Genomic DNA, 19,151 nt, shown 5'->3' with positions numbered 1-19,151 from the left:
GGGTCCCCAGTGAGCCTGAGACTTGGGGCCGTTCCTGGAAAGGCGTGGGCGCCTCCGGAGAACTGACCACCATCCGTTCTCGTCCTGCTTCGCCTTCCTTGGGAGACCCCCCCCACTCCGAATCCTCCTCCCCTCTCCAGCCCCCCCCCACACCCTCCTCCCCTCTCCAGGCCACCCAGCACCCTCATCCTCTCTCCGCACCCCCTCCCACACCCTCCTCCCCTCTCCAGGCCACCCAGCACCCTCATCCTCTCTCCGCACCCCCTCCCACACCCTCCTCCCCTCTCCAGCTCCCCCTCCCACACCCTCCTCCCCTCTCCAGGCCACCCAGCACTCTCCTCCTCTCTCCGCAACCCCCTCCCACACCCTCCTCCCCTCTCCAGGGCTCCCCCTCCGGCACCCTCCTACCCTCTCCAGGCCCCCTCCTGCACCCTCCTCTCCCCTCCAGGCCACCCCGCACCCTCCTCCCCTCTCCAGTCCCCCTTCCTGCACCCTCCTCCTCTCTCCGCACCCCCTCCCACACCCTCCTCCCCTCTCCAGCTCCCCCTCCCACACCCTCCTCCCCTCTCCAGTCCCCCTTCCTGCACCCTCCTCCTCTCTCCGCACCCCCTCCCACACCCTCCTCCCCTCTCCAGCTCCCCCTCCCGCACCCTCCTCCCCTCTCCAGGCCACCCAGCACCCTCCTCCTCTCTCCGCACCCCCCTCCCACACCCTCCTCCCCTCTCCAGGGCTCCCCCTCCGGCACCCTCCTCCCCTCTCCAGCCCCCCCTCCGGCACCCTCCTCTCCTCTCCAGGCCCCCTCCCGCACCCTCCTCTCCCCTCCAGGCCACCCCGCACCCTCCTCCCCTCTCCAGTCCCCCTTCCTGCACCCTCCTCCCCTCTCCAGCCCCCCCTCCTGCACTCTCCTCCCCTCTGCAGGCCCCCCCTGCATCATCATCCCCTGACCAGCCCCCCCATCCCGAACCCTCCTCCCCTCTCCAGGGCCACCCCTCCCGCATCCTCCACACCTGAGGAAATGAGGCAGTGCTTGTCTGTCACCTGGCAAGCTCCCCTCTGGAAATCCTAGGCCCAAGTCAGATTTACCTGTAAAAAATCCTGTTCAGAGACACTGCCCCTTGTGGGCAAGTGTTTCCTCCTGACCGTGGCCCCTGACCCATCACGACCGGGCCAGCTCCCCTAGAGGTCGTGGAGCAGACAGGAGGCCAGGGGAAGGGGTGGCGTCCACGGGGGTCGCCGCTCTTCCACACACGGCCCCAGAAGTTGTAAACGACTCAAGAGAAGCTTCCACCACAACCTCAGGCAACAGCAAGATTTACCCCACAAAGTTGAGTGAAAACAAAAACCCCAGGTGCCAACACAGTATCATTTTATAAAGCTCAAAACACACGACAGCTGACCCGCGACAGCTGACCCCCAGTCACCCCTGCAGTCGTACTGAAGGGATGTTTCTAGGGACAAAGGACCAGGAAGGCCAGCTCGGTCAGAGTGGCTGTGTCTGTGAGGACGAGGGTGGGGAGACAGCGGGATGCCAGTGGTGCTCAGGGGAGCACCCGTGCACCTGCGTGTGCTTGCAAGGGGGTGGGGGGTGGGGCGGTGTGTGTAGAGGTGGGCATTTGTGTGGACGGGGTGGGCGTGTGGGGACGCGTGGCGGGCAGGTGTGTGTGTGTGTGAGTGTATGTGTGGCGAGATGTGTGAGCCGGGGTGTGGGTGTAGGAGGCAGGCTGCGGGTGTGTAAGCTGAGCTGTGAGTGTGAAGCAGGGTGTGTGCGCGCACACGGCAAGGTGGGCAGGCGTGTGTGTGTGCGCGTGTGTGCGTGTGCGCGCGTGCAGGGGGGAGCGCGTGTGCACACGGCGGTGCTGTCAGTCTGTGTTTACGGCCTCTCGGTCTCTCTCCTCCTCCCCCCACCCCTCACCCCCGCACCGGTGCCCGCGCAGAGGACGCGGTGCTGGGGCGGCTGCTCCGGGCGCAGGAGGCGGACTTCTCGGCCTTCCTGACGCGCTGCTTCGTGTGCCGCGTGCGCTGCCTGCTGGACAGCACCTCGGGCTTCCTGGTGAGTCGCGCCCCCTGGCGCCCTGCGGCGCACGTGCGGGGTGGAGGAAGCGGAGGGGGCGGGCGGGCACGCGGGTCCGGGGGTGGGGGCGGCGGGGGGTGCATGCGGACCCCGGGGGAGGGGGGTGGCGAGCGGCGCACGAGGACCGGGGCGGGACCGGCGGCGGCCGGGAGGAAGCCTCCAGACTCCGCTCTGGGCTTTACTGGCTTGGTCGCGCCTTCCCTGAAACCCCCTTAGCAGCATGTGTCGTCAGCACACCCCGCAGCCTGGCGCGACCCCCCCACTTCGGCCCGGGCTTGCCGTTTTCGCCTCTTCTCTTTCAAGTAGGGGCTTGGGGTGTCCGTTTCCGTTGCTCTTCGGGCTCCTCGGCCAAGGGCTGAGAGGGGGGCCGCGGACGTCCTCCTTGGGGCTGGCACAGCGGACCCTCGCCCACCCAGACCTCTGCCCACCCCGCACCCCCGCAGCTGTGCTCCACAGAGCGTCTCCCCCGCCCCCGCTGCTGCACCTCCCAGCCGGCTCTACGCAGCCTCCTGGGGTTCGCGCTCCCAGCAGTCCCAGCGTCCCCACCCCCCCGCAGCAGCTCAACACCATGACCTCTGACCCCAGGACCCCCTCCCCCTCCAGCTCCCCCCACTCCCGTGTCCTTCGGCCATCAGCGCCCTGGGCAGGGCCCTCGGATGTGTGCGGAGCTGCCCGCACCCGCATGACGGCGTGCCCTCCTCCCCAGCCTCCACCCTCGGACTGTGGGCCCCTGGGGTTCTATCTCCCCCCCCCCCCGGGCCGTGGTCCCCAGGAGAGATGCGCCTCCAGTGCTCCGCAGGGCTGGGCTGGGGGTTTCCAGAGGGGCTCAGCCTGTGTTGGAGGCAAGGCGAGCAGAGGACAGTGGGCGTTCCTCCGGATTGGGTTCCAAATGGCTCTGAAAAGGGGGAGCCCTGGAGAGGCACCCACAGACCAGCGGGAGCCCACACCGGCCGTCAGCGGTCAACAGCAGCTCTTGGGTGTCCTGCCTGCTGGCTTGTCCCACCTCGCGTGGGCTCCTCTCCATTGTGTTCACACCGGCCGTGTGCACCACCGTGCAGACCGCCAGCGCCCGAGGTTCCTCGCTGCTTTCTGAGGGGCCCCCGGCAGATGCACGCCCTAGCGGTTCTGCATCTGAGTGGTCTGTGGGTGCCGGGCTGAGGAGCAGACTCCTGAGATCAGAGACCCACTGACTGCATAGCCCCACCACAGGCTGGGCTCAGCTGGGGAGACAGTATTTTCCATTAACCCTCTCCTCTTGGCTGGTCTTTATGCATTAACAATTTTTTTTTTAAATAAAAACATTGCTCGTACATGACACAGATTTAATCATTTCAGAAGAGCAGAGGAAATAAAAATGTCCCTCCCTTGCACACCCAGGCCCCTTCCCAGATGTCAGCACCCCAATAATGTCCTTCCTGAAGCTCTTCTTGCCCAGCCTCCCCAACTTTCTGCTCCGCCCTGACCAGCGAGAGTGAGTTGAACTTGGGGTGGTCTTGGGGACTCTCCCCAAGACTCAGGACCCCCTCTGCCTTCACATGTGCTTCTCCGGGAGCCTCACCTGGCTGACCCCTCTCCAGGTTGGAGGCCTCACCCAAGATGCTGCCCTCCCAGGGTCCCACATCACCCATTCTGGGAACCCAACCTGCCAGGTGGTTGTGCATTTACCCAGAGGGATGACAGCTGAGGGAATCACTCCATCCAGGCTGCCTCCCAGTGGCCATGTGTCATTTGTGGCAATATTTTGGCCTCGGTCATCCGCTACTGCGATGGCGGCTTCACGCTCCCTGGGCTTATTTCCCTGATCCAAGGGGATAGTGAAGAAGGTTGCTGGTGGGTGACAGTGGGAATGTTTCTGGAACCAGCTCTGAGGACCCAGGACAGGCCCAGCCCTACGGCAGATGCATCCCACACGACTGCACATTTCTGCAGGCCTTTTCACCCCACCGGGACCTTCACAAGAGAAGCAGCTTTTTATTTGCAACATGGTCCCAAGTCTGCTGCTACCAGGCGTACACATAATTGCTTATCTTTTATTTAGGTGATTGGTTGAGCATGAAGTCTTTTATTTTGATAATATTTTGTTCTATCTATTGGCTGATAAGGAATGTTCACTTTTTAAAATTGGATAACCAATTCCTGGTAAATTGGAAATTCTTATTTCCAGATGACATAACACTGGAGGTATTTTACTAGACAATCATGCATAAATTAAAATATAGATTAAAAAAGAGGGCGCCTGGGTGGCTCAGTCAGTTAAGCCTTTGACTTCGGCTTAGGTCATGATCTCGTGGTTTATGGGTTAAAGCCCTGCATCAGGCTCTGTGCTGACAGCTCAGCCTGCTTCAGATTCTGTGTCTCCCTCTCTCTCTGCCCCTCCTCCTTCATGGTCTGTCTCTCTCTCCTTCAAAAATAAATAAACATCAAAAAAAATTTTTTAATAAAATAAAATATAGGTTAAAATGAAACTGTAAAATGATGCACTGAATAGAGGAAACAACCCAAAGACACTTATCTGAAAAAAGTTCCATTATATTAATTTGTGAAACTCATTTCTGCACATACTGGAAACGCCTCAGGCATTTACAAGGAATGCACTGAGAACAGGGGAGCGGGCATGACTTAGGGCTCTTCCCGGCACTCCCTTGTGACTCTCTGGAAGCCACTCTGTTTCCACTGGCTAAGGCTGCCCGTGAGAACCCAGTGTTACAACATCAGAAATTTGGAGGTCTAGTTGATATTTAGTTGGTAGCTTGAAATCAGCCGTGATGGGAATATTTCTACCAAAGAAATTGGCAAACATAACAAATCAGGGCTTTTTTTTTTTCCCTCTGGTGGGCTGGATGTTGAACACAACTGCCTTGAATCCTCCACACCAAGCACATGACTAGCAAGCAGTGGGTGCTTTGCAAATGTTTGTTCATTTAGTGAATCCATAGATGGATGGAAGATGGGAAGATGGGGGGATGGATGGTGAAAATGGATTGATGGAGGGATAGAGGGGTGGATGGATGGATGAATGGATGGTGGATGATGGACGGATGGGCGAATGGATGGTGGATGGATGAATGGATGGCAGATGGATGGATGGATGAATTGATGGTAGATGGATGGATGGTGGAGGGATGGAGGGATGGAGGGATGGAGGGATGGATGGTGGATGGATGGATGGATGGATGGTGGACGGATGGATGGTGGATGGATGGATGAATGGTGGATGGATGGATGGTGGATGGTGGATGGATGGATGGTGGATGGATGGATGGTGGATGGTGGATGGATGGATGGTGGATGGATGGATGGATGGATGGTGGATGGATGGATGGTGGATGGATGGATGAATGGACGGTGGATGGATGATGGATGAATGGATGGTAGATGGATGGATGGTGGATGATGGATGGATGGATGAGGGGGTGGATGAGGGGAGGGATGAGGAGAGGGTGGAAGGACAGGGGAGAAAAGGACACATTGTGGGGTTGTTTTAATGTTTATTTACTTTGAAAGAGGGAGAGAATGATCAGGGGAGGGACAGAGGTAGAAGGAAAGAGAGAGAATCCCAAACAGGCTCCACACTCTACACAGAGCCTGACCCAGGGCTCGATCTCACAAACTGAGATCATGACCTGAGCCTAAATCAACAGTTGGACACTCAACCAATGGACTGAGCCACCCACGTGCCCTGTGGGGTCATTCCATCAGGAATGCCCTGAAGTCACTTAGTAATTTAGATTAGCTTTTCCACTGTAGAAGGATCTTTTATTTTCTTTTATCACAAACTCCTAAATTACTTGTTGGCTGTTTAACTCACGTCATATACTCTGGATGAAATGAACTTGTCCCCAAGCTTTATCATCATGAGTGAAGGAATGACAATTCTGAAATGGAGAGTCAAATCTGGAACAGCCCTCAGAGACTACCTCCTCCAGCAAATCTGCCAGGGGTGGCTGGCGGCTCTGCGATGGGCCAGTGGCATCTCACGCTGATGCACACGAGCGCCCAGAGTGTGAGGCTCAGCTCCCACACCCACACCCCCACATACACATAAATGTGCACACGAGAACATGCTTTTCGGTTAAAGGAGATTATGGAGACTCCAGAGAAACTGTGACTTGTCCTGGAGGCCCGGGGATAGTCCACATCCCCAGGAGGCCAAGTGTGGAAGAACTGTTGGTTTGTGTCTCCTAAGTGGCTCAGGATAAGATTTTTCTCCACATTTCTATTCCTGAGAATGTAAGTTCTGCATCTCTGATGGTGTTGCTAATGTGCTCTGTGACCACACCTCCGTTTCTGTCTTTAACACACCAGACAATGCAGTTTCAAGGAAAACTAAAATTCCTGTTTGGACAGAAGAGGAAGACTCCATCAGGGACAGTCCTGCCCCCTCGGCTGTCACTGTTCTGCATCGTGGTGCCCGTCCTCCTTCCTTCCGTGGCGGAGATGAAAATGAAGAGTGCGTTTCTGAGAGTGAAGCACAGGGTGGACGTCTCAGGCTCAGTGGACACGAAGTGAGTGAAAGTCCCTTAAAACACAGCCACGCTCACTGCTGCTGGCGGTTAAAACAAGAGCCTTGGCACTTAGAATCTTCTATTCTTTCTTCATTTCCAGCGAGCAATAACTTGAGAAGTTTGGTGGTTTTAAAGCTAGTACGTTATGTAGGAAAGAATGTGCAGAGGAAGTGCTTTCACACTAATATTTGCGAGTGGTGGTACCACATAGCGCCTGCACCACTGTGTCCCTGATCCCCCAGTTACGGCCTCGAAGCAAGTGCCCTGAGCGCTGGTCATCATGGGGTGGGAGGTGGGGGGCCACAGCCTTCTTTCCTCTGTGCGGTCCCTCCGTCCACGCACAGGGCTTAGTGCAGGGACCGATGCAGGAGGCACCGGTGCCCAGGCAGTGGGGACACGGCTGCCGCTTCTGCCCAGCCGAGTTTTCTCGGCTTTTCAGTGCTAGAAAACACTCCACATCGAGTTTTCTAGGCGATTCACACCTAAACTTTGTGGAACAGACTAGGCCTGTGTTTTGTGGGTCAGTGTCCTGAGAGTGATTCAAAATGTGCATCTGTGAATTGTGTTTTCCACACAGTATGAGTAAGACCAAGGGAGGGGGGTGGGGAGGCAGGGTGTCTGAGATCTGACTGTACCTGCTACAGATGCAATATGTCAGACCTCTGAGTCCCCAACCCACTTCTTTATCCCTCAGTGGCTGTCCCTAGAGTGGGGCTCAGCCTAGCCAGCAGCTCCCCGCTGCAGGGCTGCATCGACTAAGACCCACCAGGGCTTAGACCCAATCGCTTGGAGGAGGGCCGGGCTCTCAGGTTGAGTTACATCAAAGTAGTATAGCTTTCCAGCTGCAAAGACCCCTCTGCCAGGGTCACAGGGCACTCACCCCAGGAGGGAGGCTTGCTCAGCACCCTCCTCGCCAGCATGCTGTCACTGTGTGTTTTGCATCCTGCCTGTGACGCTGTGCGTACTGGCCAGACCTCATCTCCTCCTCCAGGAAGCCCCTGTCCCCCTTCCTGTCTCCCACCAACAGGGAGAGCCTCAGCCTCAGATCCTGTCCCTTAACCCCGTTGGGCCCTTTTAGGAGGTAGGTGCACAGCCTACGTCTTCTCTCTTCCCTTGCCCAAGAGTGTCTGGCTTCCTAGGTCCTGGTGCCTCCCCAGGGAAGGTATCGGTCCCTTAAACCACTGCCTGATGGGGATGGGCCTGAGTGCAGAAGGGGGCTGGTCCAAACCCCTCAGCTCTCAGGTCTGTGATGGCCGATGAGGTTTAGTTCTGTGACAGCAGCATCTGACACGTTTGCTTGCCTCCCTCCGTGGGTCACTTTGGGTGCGGTGTGTGTGCCTCTGTCCTGGAAGCCACATCACCGGTGGGAACACTGCCTCCACCAGGATCCCCTTCTTAGCCCTGAGTCCTGTGGTCCTACTTACACGTCTGCTGACGTCCGGAAGAAGAGTCTTTGGCCAAGCGTCTCCCCCACAACCGGGTCCCCTCCAGAAGAGTCCCAGGGCTCTGTGGCCTGTCTAGGGGATTCCTGCTTGCCTGCCCACGCAGCGCCAGGATGGCAGGTAGTGCCCAGGGGTCTTCTCTTTGTGACTCTCCCTCTTGTGGGTGTGAGGGTCCGTCCCTCTTCAGTGTCCACAAATAACCTTTGACTAATTCCAGTTGACCTTTAGATGGTGAGAAAATCTGATAGCAGCTGCAGTGGAAGGAGGGCCCCCATTCCGGGGAGGGGGGCTCAGAAGGCTCTCCCTTCTGCCCGTGTGGCATGGTCTGCCTTGGTCTGCAGGTCACGAGCCCCCACCTCCCTGCTGCTGGTCTCAGGTGCAGGGCCAGGGGGTGGCTTCCAGGAACAGAGCCACCCTGAGCAGTGGCCATGCCAGCATGCTGAGACGGCAATTACTGGAACGTTTAAAAATAAACATATATGCTCTCTGAAAGATGCACCGTGTCCTAAACATGCCCTACCCAAGGGAGAAGACTAAAAGCAGGCGAGGGAGGAAGCAAGCTGACTCTCCAAGGTGCCAAACCCCAGAGGGTGCCGCCTGAGACGAGCCGGGCCCGCAAGCAGAGGCCACCAGTCTCCACACCTGCTTTCTCCCTGTCCCTCCCCTCCCCTGCCAGCCCCTCACTCTGAAATACTCCCACCTTCATTTACCGTCCCAGAGCTTTCTGTTTTTAACCTTTTTTTGGTTTTTCTGTGGGTTTTTTTGGCTTGCCATAATTGAAACCCACACTGAGCTTCCTCTTTCCCATTTTTCCAGCCCTGAAACCAAGTAGACGGAAATCTTACCCTCCCTTGGCTTTTCGCTCCTGGGGGCATGCAAGGAGGACTCCTACTGCCCCCTGGCGCCCGCGCCGGAAAGTGCAGGCTGATTAGGCCAGAGCCCCTGCGGCGGGGAATGGGGGGGGGGGGGCCTGTGGCTCACAAGTCACCCAGCGCTCCCGCAGCTGGCATCAATTCACGAACTCACTAAAGTATTTGTCCTCCAAAGTCCTATTCAAGGGATTTAGCACTCATTTGTGAACATGCAGTGTGCCAAAGAATTTGTCACCAGATGCTCGTTTGCAGATGAGGATGACAATGTAGTCCCTGTCACTGCTCCCCTGTCTCTGGTTCCTCGTCTCTGCTCCCGGTCTCTGCTCCCCCATCTCTGCTCCCCTGTCTCTGGTTCCCCCCCACCCGTCTCTGGTTCCCCCATCTCTGCTCCCCCCTCTGTGCTCCCCGGTGTCTGCTCCCCCATTTCTGGTTCCCCCATCTCTGCTCCCCCCTCTGTGCTCCCCGGTGTCTGCTCCCCCATTTCTGGTTCCTCATCTCTGCTCCCCACCTCTGCTGCCCTGTCTCTGGTCCTTACAGCTATGGCCAGAGGATGGACAGGGACCAGCATATAGGATAGGGATCTGTGGTTCTGAGGCCCATTGGCCTGGACTTGAGTCCAAGGCTGACATCTGCCAGAGAGGTGGCCTCAAGGAAGTCACTTTACACTTCTGAGGCTTGTTTTGTTCTTTTGAAAATAATGAAATAGTGTCTATGAGGCTGAGTTTGCTTAGAATCTAAGACCAGGAGCTCTGTGATTTGTGTGAGTGAGTGTGTGCTCACTGCCCTAGGAAAGACGGTTCCATAGTCACTGAGCGTGCGTGGTGAGTTAATGGAACACAATTAGTGGAAATCACAAAAATTGACTGTGTTTTCATTCTGGTCCTGCGGAGAAAAACAAAAGCGCATTTTATGTGTAAGTCTATTTTCTGAAGCAATTTCTTTAGCCCTTTATTGGCTTGATGAGTGATGTGAATTGGAATCCGTAGCCACGGAGAGACTTCACAGTCTAGAAAGAGCCGGAAAGTGTGAGTTATGACTGCGCCCCCTCCCAGGCGTGACAGCAGCACCGGGCACGGTGTTAGTTCCTTCCGGCAGCAAAAACGCCATCTCCACGTATGTTGCTATTATCTGTTCTTCGCAGAGCAAAAGCCGCCTCGAGTCTGTGTGACCCAGCATCGCATGGAAAACCCCACTGCCTGGCAGGTACTTTCACGAACGCACCGTGTCACTGTTTTAAACGGGTGAAATGTGTCTGTGCCCCTCGGGGGCTCTCGCTGCCTCCTGCTGCTGGGGTGCATTCCCGGGAGACGCCCCGGAGGGTGTGGGTGTCTGTGCTGAGCCACTCGTGGTGACTGCCGTCCCCCCGTCTAAACCCTGACAGGGAGGGGCATTGGAGAAAACATCTCAGCGCTCAAGGCACAAGCGGATGCAGGCTGCTGGGCCCGGGTTCCAGCCAGAGCCCCATGTCCCTGCCTCAGGAGCAGCCCGGACCTCGTTTCTGACCCCGAGGGGGCCGCCGGGTAAGTGGTGCTGTGGCCCAGCTGTGCGTGAAGGGAGCAAAGAGCCGCCGTCTGCTGGTCTGGTGGCTTTGTTCATGACAGGCGAGCCTCGCCGTGAGGGAGTGCGGCGCACAGGGGACACACCTGGGAGCTGTCCTCACACGTCTGAGGTGTGGCAGGGGACAGCAGGTGCTTCAGCCGGGGCTGTCACGACCTGTGCGCTCACCCTCAACCTGAAGCCGGGACCGTGGGTGACCACCCTGTCCTCTGCCCTCACCTTCACTCAGAAACCGTCTTCACTCCCTCCTCCCATGGGCCCCCGCCCCAGCCCCCACCCCGACCAGGGGGTCTCCTCTTGGAGGACTGGCCTGGCTGTGTGGCTGCAGGGCTCCACCTGCTCCTCTGGGGCACCGTCTCCCCTGTCACAGCAGGTGCCAGCCCTGACACCGCAAGGCGTGGTGAGGTGGAGGCCTGCGTGCCAGCAGCAGGGTCTGGCTCACAGAAGCCGCTGGAGAGAGGGCATCTGTCTGCCTTACAGTTCGACGGGGCCCTCTGCGTCTGGGCTGGGTGTGTCTGACCCTTGACACAAGGCGTACGCCTCATCGAGGTGCCTCCCTAGGGCGGGGTGAGTGGCACACGCCCTCCCTGCTCCTGCCCGGCACCCCAGGTCATCCAAGAGGCCAGGGGAGGCTCATTACGGGAGGATGCCGGTGCCAGGGTCATAGGGCTGCTGGGTGGGCCGAAAGCAGGGGTGTGGCTGGGCCCCAGCACACTGCAGCCCTCGCACGTTCAGCCAGTATCATGCCAATTCAGTGCCTTCCCTTGGAGACCCCACCCAAGTCGGTGCGATGATCCTCATTCCTGCTCTGATGGGTCCTCTCCTCTCTGCAGGGACAGGGGAGGAGAGGAGCACGGGGGGGTGTCTGGCAGCACTCCCGGAGCCAGGGGGCGGAGGGAAAGACCTGCGTATAGTTGCTGCTTTGAGGCGCCTGGACCCGTGAGGCACCTGAACTGGATGACAGGGAAACATGGTCCAGATGGTGGCACCAACGTGAAGCTGGGACCCAGTAAGAGTGACCCATTCTCCACACACACCGTGTCCCGTGGCTCCTGCGTGTCCTGCCCCGGTGTTCAGGGCACTGTCCATAGCAGTGGGGTTACTGCTTTCCGGAATTCACCCGGCTGTCACCCAGGAAGCCACTCTCCCAGTGCCTATGCCAGCCGCACGAGCAGAGCCTTGCAGGACGGCTGCAAGGGGCCCCCTCTGCCCAGCTGCCCCTTTCCCCAGGGGAGCCTGGACAGTGGGCTCCCTCCGCCCGGAGGGCAGCGTCTCGCAGCGGGGGGCTATTCCACCGAGGACGCCAAGTTTCGAGGGGGGCCGGTGCCCGCGGGAGCCCCGTGCAACCCCGTGCTGTCACTTGATGTGCCCGTCAAGCTGGAGAACGACTCTGGGTCTGAGGACGCGGCGGACGGCTACCTCGTGTCCCCAGGCCAGGTGTGGCCGGGAGCCGGTGGTGTGGCCAAGAGACAGCTGGTCACTTTCCCTACCAGGATACACCTGAAGACAGAGTCAGACTCCAGACCCCACCTGTATGCTCCGCACCTGGGGCACAGCATGCTGGGGGCTCACCTGAGCGGCAGGGCTCCACTCAGACCCGGCGAGGAGCCGGCGCCCTCCCGCCCCGCACACTGTGCCTGCCTGCAGCATGTGCATGGCCTTCCCGAGCCAGATCCTCCCCGCCACCTCCGTGCACACGGTCACCAGCCCCCTACGCTGGGCCGTGACTGCAGAGCTCCCGGCACCACACCCGTTGTCAAGCGCGAGCCCCTGGACTCACCCCCATGGGCAAGCCACAGCCAGGGTGGGGTGCCCGGCATGTTCCCCAGAAGTGCCTTGCCGACACTGATGCCCCCCAAAGCCCCCGAGTGTGCCTTCCTGCCGTAGGGCGGGTGTTTCTAAGAGCTAGCCTCTTCCGCACGCCCAGACTTACCCTCAGCTGCGATGGCAGGTGGGGGGTCGGAGCCGTTCTGCAAAGCTGCACGAGTCCAGGCCTCCTTAGGTGTGGGCAGCGTGTGCAATAGCATGTTGCGTACTTTGTAAAATGTCACGCAAGTCCTTCAATGCCAAGTGGTGTTAAGTCTGCTCACAATTTTCCAGAAAGGGGCCAGAGTGAGACGTGTCAGCCTGGCAGGGCACACCCCTCTCTCCAGGACGCAGTGGGCACCTGGCCAGTCACGCGGTGTGGTCTCCCGCGATCCCCATGCTCACCTCCCAGCTCCGCCTGCGCCGTGGAGGCGGGCCAACGCCTCCACGGAGTGGACTGAAGAGAGCAGCCACACCCTGGGTACAAATTAGGGATATAATCTTTTGAGCCACAAGTGACCATGCCCCCATTCACGGAAGGAATCTGGAAGGTTCCAGGCAAAAGAGCCTGTCTGCACCAGGTCCTGCCCTCACTACTACACACAGCACGTGCTCCTCGACCTCACGGTGGAGGTTGAGGCCACACCCAGAGTGGAAATTGACAGGATGATATCCTGTTCCTTCTGGAAGTCTCTGGGATTTTTAATGGGCCTCTGAAGATGGTTTATGCTAATCTGTCTCCAGTACATTGTGTAATCTCGAGTTTACAGAGTCTGGGTTTGGAAGCAGAGAGAAGGACGAAACGTAGAGAAAAGAGGTAAAAAAAAGTCAAGTTGCCCATGGAGGCTGTGTTGCTGGCTGTATACAGGTTTTCAAATGGGGATTCCAACCACCACCTCAGGAAGAATCATTAGAGACAAGACAGAAATTGTTTTCTAGAACTGTACACCCACACATCCCAACTGTAGGATCCCCAGACACAACGTTGTGAATCAGAAAGTGGAGTCCCAGGCACCCCACGGTCACCACCAGAGATGGGCCCCCTCCGCGCCCCGCCGGTGCCATCAGCGAGGGGTGTGCCATCAGGGTATGAAGGTCTCCACCGAGCCTGCTTGTACTGTGGTGGACACACACCTGCTCCTCAGGGACAAGGGCATCTGTTCCTAAAGTCACCCCCATCTGGGAGCCTCAGGAGGTGGCGGGAGCCTCCAGGCAGGGACTTGCCGCTCCGCCATCGGTACGTTCTACCCTTCAGTGGGAGGCCTTCTTCTCCATCACCTAGGGCTTTGGGGTATCAATGTTCAGCTGGGCTAATGCTGAAGCCTTGTTAGAACTCGGGGTTTAGCTGGCAGGACCCTTAGACACACCCTGGGGCACCGGCGCGCCTGTTGCCAGCTTTGTGGAGGGTCCCCCATGCGGGATGCTGGGAGCTGAGGGCTTCTTCCTGGGGCTGACACGGGAGGCCACCCACTGGAGCCCAGGGTGTGGAGTGGTCAACGCGTGGCCCTCTGGGACACACAAGGCCAGCCCAGCAGCCTCTCCTCACCCACTGAGGCCTTGCAAAGGGTGACGCTGGTGCTGTGCTGTCTTCACTTCTGCTGCCAGAGTCTCCCCTGACCATTACGATGGTGGCACAACCACCCAGGGACACCTGGGGACCTCTGGCTGGCCCCAGACCCTCCTCACCCGGTTCTGCTGCAGGGCACAAACGCCTGTGCTCTCTGGGCGTCTGGAGACTTACTCCCTGAGACCTGGGGTGGAGTTGCAGAATCTTCTTCCTTCTTTCCTAGTCAAACCCAGAGCCCAGGTCCTGGCCCTCTGTCAGATGTGACTGTGCACCTGTCTGGGGTCCCCATCTGTGAGGTCACTGACCCTCTCACTTCATCAATGGAGAGGTCACACCCCAGGCCCAGGCTGGCTGCCTGGGGCCATGCCCTGCGATGCACTAGGGCTCCCCCATGTCAGGATGCAGTAGACACACATGTAGCAGGTACCTCAGAAAACACAGGACTGAAAAGGTGGAATTCAGAGACATCATGGCATGCTTGCACATTGTAGCCAGGCCCCAGCATAACCAAAGAGGAGCGGCAGGTGAGAGCCTCAGGCGAGACGCCGCCCTGAAGCAAGTCACGCCTGTCCCCGAGGGCCATGGCACTCACGCCACCCCCTCCCCACAAGCGGTCAGTTCGCAGGTGGACAGGTCCTGCTTTGTTGACAGAGAGTCTGGCCCCTGGAAGTTAGCTCTGCAGGTCTTGTGTTCTGGAGATGCCCATCCTACACCCGGGGCCTTGAACTCAACGGGCCCAGGTCCCCTCCTGAGATGCCCCTCATACACCCGGGGCCCTTGAACGCTCTGGGCCCAGGTCCCCTCCTCTCCTGGGTCAACACCAGCAGAACGACCCTGAGTCAGCACTTTCGTTACTTCACAGCCACACCCTTCCTGAAACATCATGTGGGAAGATGATGGCATGTAGGAGGTGCAGATGTGGTCACTTCCTCTTTAAATGTCATTACCAGTACCAATTACAGGGTTAGGGTTTTCTGTGTCTTGTAGCTTTTGCTTATTAGCTGAAAACATATGAAAATCAAATGTAACATGAGAATGGATGGACAGGAGGAGATGAACACAAATTGTATATTTTTATAGTTTCTACTGGAGGAGAAAAGTTTTTAATATCTAGACTGACTTGCTGAATTTTTTAAAATGGAAATATTATAATGTAACTTTTTATACTGTTTTCTCAGTGCCTTTAGAAACAGCTTTCAAATATATTCCTGATAGTATGGTTTGTATTCAATATGCAATATTGATATAAAATAAATCACGTTAGTTCATGTTTACCACAAACAGAAATGTCTACTTGATTTTCCAGATGAAGTAACTATTTCCTTCGGTGTGTTGATTCATTTCATTCTAAGACAGTCCTTTACCGCTGGATAAAAGGCAAAAATAAAATGCTGGGGCCCAAAGATGCAGGCAGGAGGCTGAGCGCTCGGCCCCGCGTGCTGTGGCCTCAGCAGAGCTCCCTCCCTCCACCCACCAGCCCCCTCTTACCCATCGTTGAGGGGTGGGGGACCCTCCCAGGTGCCTTTAGGGTCCCCCAGACTTGACCTGTCCTGAGGGAGCAGACACCTGGCCCCCGTGAGTGTGTGCATGTGTGTGCGTGTGCAGGTTTGTGATTAGGATGCTGCAGGCCCGGTGAAGGGCCATAAAGTCACTGCACTCACGTGGAGAAAGGGGCTGGGGAGCTCTGTGCAGCCTCTTTGTTCGGGGCACTGGTCCCGTCCCCATGGCCCAGCAGAGCAGGTCTCGAGTATGAAGTCTGAGGGACATCAGTCCACAAGCCCCCACCAGCCCCCACCAGGCCTCTTGTCGCTGCGACACTTGGCATCACTGGGCACACTGGTTTTGTCCACCTGGGGGCAGAATGGTAGGTAGTTGGTTTTTGTGGGTTGTTTTTTTTTTTAAATGTTTGTATTTATTTTTGAGACAGAGAGAGAGCATGAACAGGGGAGGAGCAGAGAAAGAGGGAGACCCAGAATCCCAAGCAGTCTCCAGGCTCTGAGCTGTCAGCACAGAGCCCGACGTGGGGCTTGAACTCGTCAACGGTGAGGTCATGACCTGAGCCGAAGTCGGATGCTTAACTGGCTGAGCCACCCAGGCGCCCTGGTTGGTAGTTGTTTTATGTCCACCAGCGGTGCTGTTGAGGTTCTGCTGAGTGCCAGGCCTGTGACAGTGCCGGGGACACAGCAAGGAAAGAAAGAGGTCGGTGTTGTGCTAGAGCTGACATCCCTGAGTGTGCACAGGGACAGGGTGCTGACACGTGACCACAGAACCAAGTTCTGCAAGGCAGAGGGACACGGGCACTGCACAGACTGGGGCAGGGTAGCCCAGGTGACCAAGGCCACACTGAGAGTCACAAGAACAGCAGCCTGCAGGGCTGGGGCCAGCCTGGGAGCCAGAGGGCAAGGAGTGGGTGGGACAAGGTCACAGAGGCCTGGGCGAGAGGGGACACAGCAGGGCCCATGTGGGAAGCACCCTGGGCTGCAGTCTGAGGCTCATGCGGGCTGCAGGGCATGAGGGGGCCCCAAGGCCTTCCTAAGGATACAGGGAGGCACCACTGGTCTGGCCTCCAGCCGGGAGTGCTGCTCGGGCCCCTTCCAGTCTCTCCTGCACTCGTGTGCCCATCTGGTTGGTCTCTGCACGTTCTCGTTATGTCAGGATAGCAGCGTCTCCTCAGTTACAGATTTTCTCTGTGGCTTGTCTTTTCGTTTAGAGATTCTCTAAAATAGCATACAAGAGGTTAAAATTTTAAATGTCTTTTTCTTTATGGCTTATGCATTTAGCATCTTAAGACATAACTGAGTGCCTCTGACATAAAGCCTACTTAGTCTGATATTATCTTGCCCCATCAACTTTCTATGGCCCTGACTACACGTCAAACCCCTGCACACTGGCCATCCCGTTCCTTCCATGTTTGGCTGTTTTACAGTCCATTTACTTGTGCTCTGATAATTGGTATATTTGCATGTGTTTCTACTTCTTGTGTCTCTAGTTACACAGGCCCTCTGGTATTTCTGGCCTTTCCTATGTCCCTAGGGGATTGCCTGTGTTTCCTGTGTTCCTTCCCCCGATTTGTCTGGAAGTTACAACTCTGCTTCGGTGGCTATCGTTGACATGTGCTCTTAACGAGGTGTAAGTTAGAGCGAATCAAGGTCCCTGTTCTCCCAGAACAGACAAGGACCAGCTGCTGCACCCCACTCTGCACTCCTGCCGAGGCCGGGGTCTTTCCTACAAGCATCCTTGGGGCTGCTACTGCCAAAAGGTTTCAGTGAGAGCTTCCAGGATGAGGAGGGGTCACTCCCAAGTGAAACGCAGGCCCGCAGCTATGAGCTCCTGGGTGGGGAGCTTCCCTGACTCAGGGTTCCCAGTACCTGGGAGAAACTGTTCTGGGGCTTTGTTGTTTGTTTGCCCCATCCACTCTTACACTGAGGCTGCACCCTTTGTCCAGACCCCACCTGTCCCACGTGGATGTGAAAGCCCACCCTGGGCATCAGGTCCCTCCCACCCCCACCTGTCCTTGCCCTAGGACAGTCGCCCATCATGCTTTCCTGAGCTTTCTTGGGCTCACCTGTGCATTTCAAAGGGGCTCGCTATTTCCATCCAACATTTTACAGGAGGCTGTTCGGTCCGCCAAAAAGAGAAGTCAAAAAAATTTTTAATCAAGATTTTGGTTTTTTAGTTTTAAGGAGGAAAAAGCTTAAAGCCCTTTAACAACCATCTCATTTCTACCCATCTTGGCTGAGGAAGTTATCAGGGAGCCCTATCTCTAAACACAGATGTCCACAGCACAAAGCTCCAGGTGGTATGTTAAATGTTGCCAAATTTGAAATAAGTCCTAAAAGCTTTGATAAATTTGGCAAATTTTTTATTCATTAGTTTCAAAGTACCTTTGCATTCACAATTTCAAACAGAATTTCAACTTTTTGTGTACATCCATTGTTCAACTTAGTAATATATTTTCATAAATTACTAGGTACAGATGAAACCACAAAGGGGTCACCTCTCGGAGTTAGTATCGTGCCACAGTACTGCCCCTCCTCAGCCGTTCAGCTGATGGCAAGTTGCGGTTTGTACGACCACAGCAATGGGGGGGGGGGGGCTCACACACCTGCATCCCCCTCCCCCACCCTCCTTGTGTCCAGGTGTGTGCACACGCTCGTGCGCCCCACCCCTGCATCGCTGCCCTCACTCTCCTCCCTGCTGGCTCCCATGCCTGCCATGTTCCGGTCTCCTTCCTGTTTGACTGATCTCGGCAGGATTTCAGGAGGTGCCCATCTGTACGGTCTAGTAACCGTAACGTAGCGAAAGGATTTGTTTTCCGTCGGTATAAGGCAAATAGCGCTTCTTACCACAACAGGCAAACCCTGAAATCTGAGTGGCTTAACACATGTTCTCGCTCATTCTGGAAGTTAGTTCTGGCCAGTGGGCCTCTCCTCACACAGTAACTCAGGGACCTGCTTCCTCCTCTTCTTTCCAGCTAGTGCAGCCCCCCCTACCTCCCGCCCCTGCACCTCTGCCCAGTGACACTCCTCATCCCCAAGACCCACCCCCCACCCCCCACCCCCCACCCCCCAGCTTGGCCTCCACCCTCTTAGCATTTTGTGACAACAAGTCCTACTGTGGGTTGTTCCCAGGTGGGCTTCTGTTTTGTTTGTACTCATTACAAGGGGTGATCTTGAGATGTGCTGATCCTGAGGGGCTGGGCTCATTTTTGATTCCAAGGTGTAACAACAGCTAAGAAGCTGCGAAGTAACAAGCTGGGTGTTGATCTAGACAGTCAGATGTGACTGATTGCCAACCGTTACCCACCTTGTTCATTAATTTACTGAATGTCTGCCCTATGCCAGTCACGGGTCTGGGGAGGAGCTGGGGCACGGCGAAGGCCACAAAACCCCTGCCACATCGTAACAGGAAAGACAGATGTGGACAAATAAATACACAGAGCCCCAGTAATGGAAACCAGGGCGAAAAATACTCAAGATGAGGCGGAGCGATGGAGGGGCACAGTGGCTCCCTCACTGAAGGAGGTCACAGAGGGTTACAGAAAGGACACACGGGGAAAGAGACCATAGTGAAGAAGAGTACGGAGAGCGGTGCCCAAGGAGAGGCACTGGCAGGTGCACAGAACAGCCGGCCTGGGGCCGCGGAGGGGAGAGGACAGGAAGGGCTGGAATAAGAGGGGCTGAGTGAGGAAGGGACCCTCCTCACTCCACCCCGGTGGGAGCGACCTGGGCCGCGACCCGGTCCTGAAGGCTACCTCGCCCGGTGGGAGGAGACAGCCACCCCACAGGTCTGACAGCTCAGGCCCCGCCTTTCCGGCGCGCGGCCGGAAGC

At 56.9% G+C, this 19,151-nt stretch overlaps 1 protein-coding gene and 1 long non-coding RNA gene across 2 annotated transcripts in view; one reads left to right on the top strand and one right to left on the bottom strand.

The window, feature by feature from the left end:
* Window positions 1-15,092, top strand: part of AHRR (aryl-hydrocarbon receptor repressor) — an 84,764-nt gene extending 69,672 nt beyond the window's left edge. The window contains exons 7-11 of the mRNA XM_030333368.1: window positions 1,935-2,050; window positions 6,377-6,576; window positions 10,032-10,093; window positions 10,272-10,410; window positions 11,281-15,092. Of these exons, the coding sequence (XP_030189228.1) occupies window positions 1,935-2,050; window positions 6,377-6,576; window positions 10,032-10,093; window positions 10,272-10,410; window positions 11,281-12,334 (1,571 nt within the window). The 3' untranslated portion in view covers window positions 12,335-15,092. The remainder of the gene's footprint in view (window positions 1-1,934; window positions 2,051-6,376; window positions 6,577-10,031; window positions 10,094-10,271; window positions 10,411-11,280) is intronic.
* Window positions 15,093-16,218: 1,126 nt separating this feature from the next.
* On the bottom strand, window positions 16,219-19,010 carry LOC115508418. The gene is made up of 3 exons (XR_003966994.1): window positions 18,627-19,010; window positions 17,386-17,435; window positions 16,219-16,537 (listed from the first exon to the last, which is right to left on the bottom strand). It is a non-coding gene; the product is annotated as an uncharacterized LOC115508418 (long non-coding RNA).
* Window positions 19,011-19,151: the final 141 nt, after the last annotated feature.

This window comes from Lynx canadensis, chromosome A1 (assembly GCF_007474595.2).
Source record: "Lynx canadensis isolate LIC74 chromosome A1, mLynCan4.pri.v2, whole genome shotgun sequence".
NCBI classification, from domain to species: Eukaryota; Metazoa; Chordata; class Mammalia; order Carnivora; family Felidae; genus Lynx; species Lynx canadensis.
The sequence above is the reverse complement of the archived record's forward strand: the minus strand, read 5'-3'. Positions and strand labels throughout refer to the sequence as shown.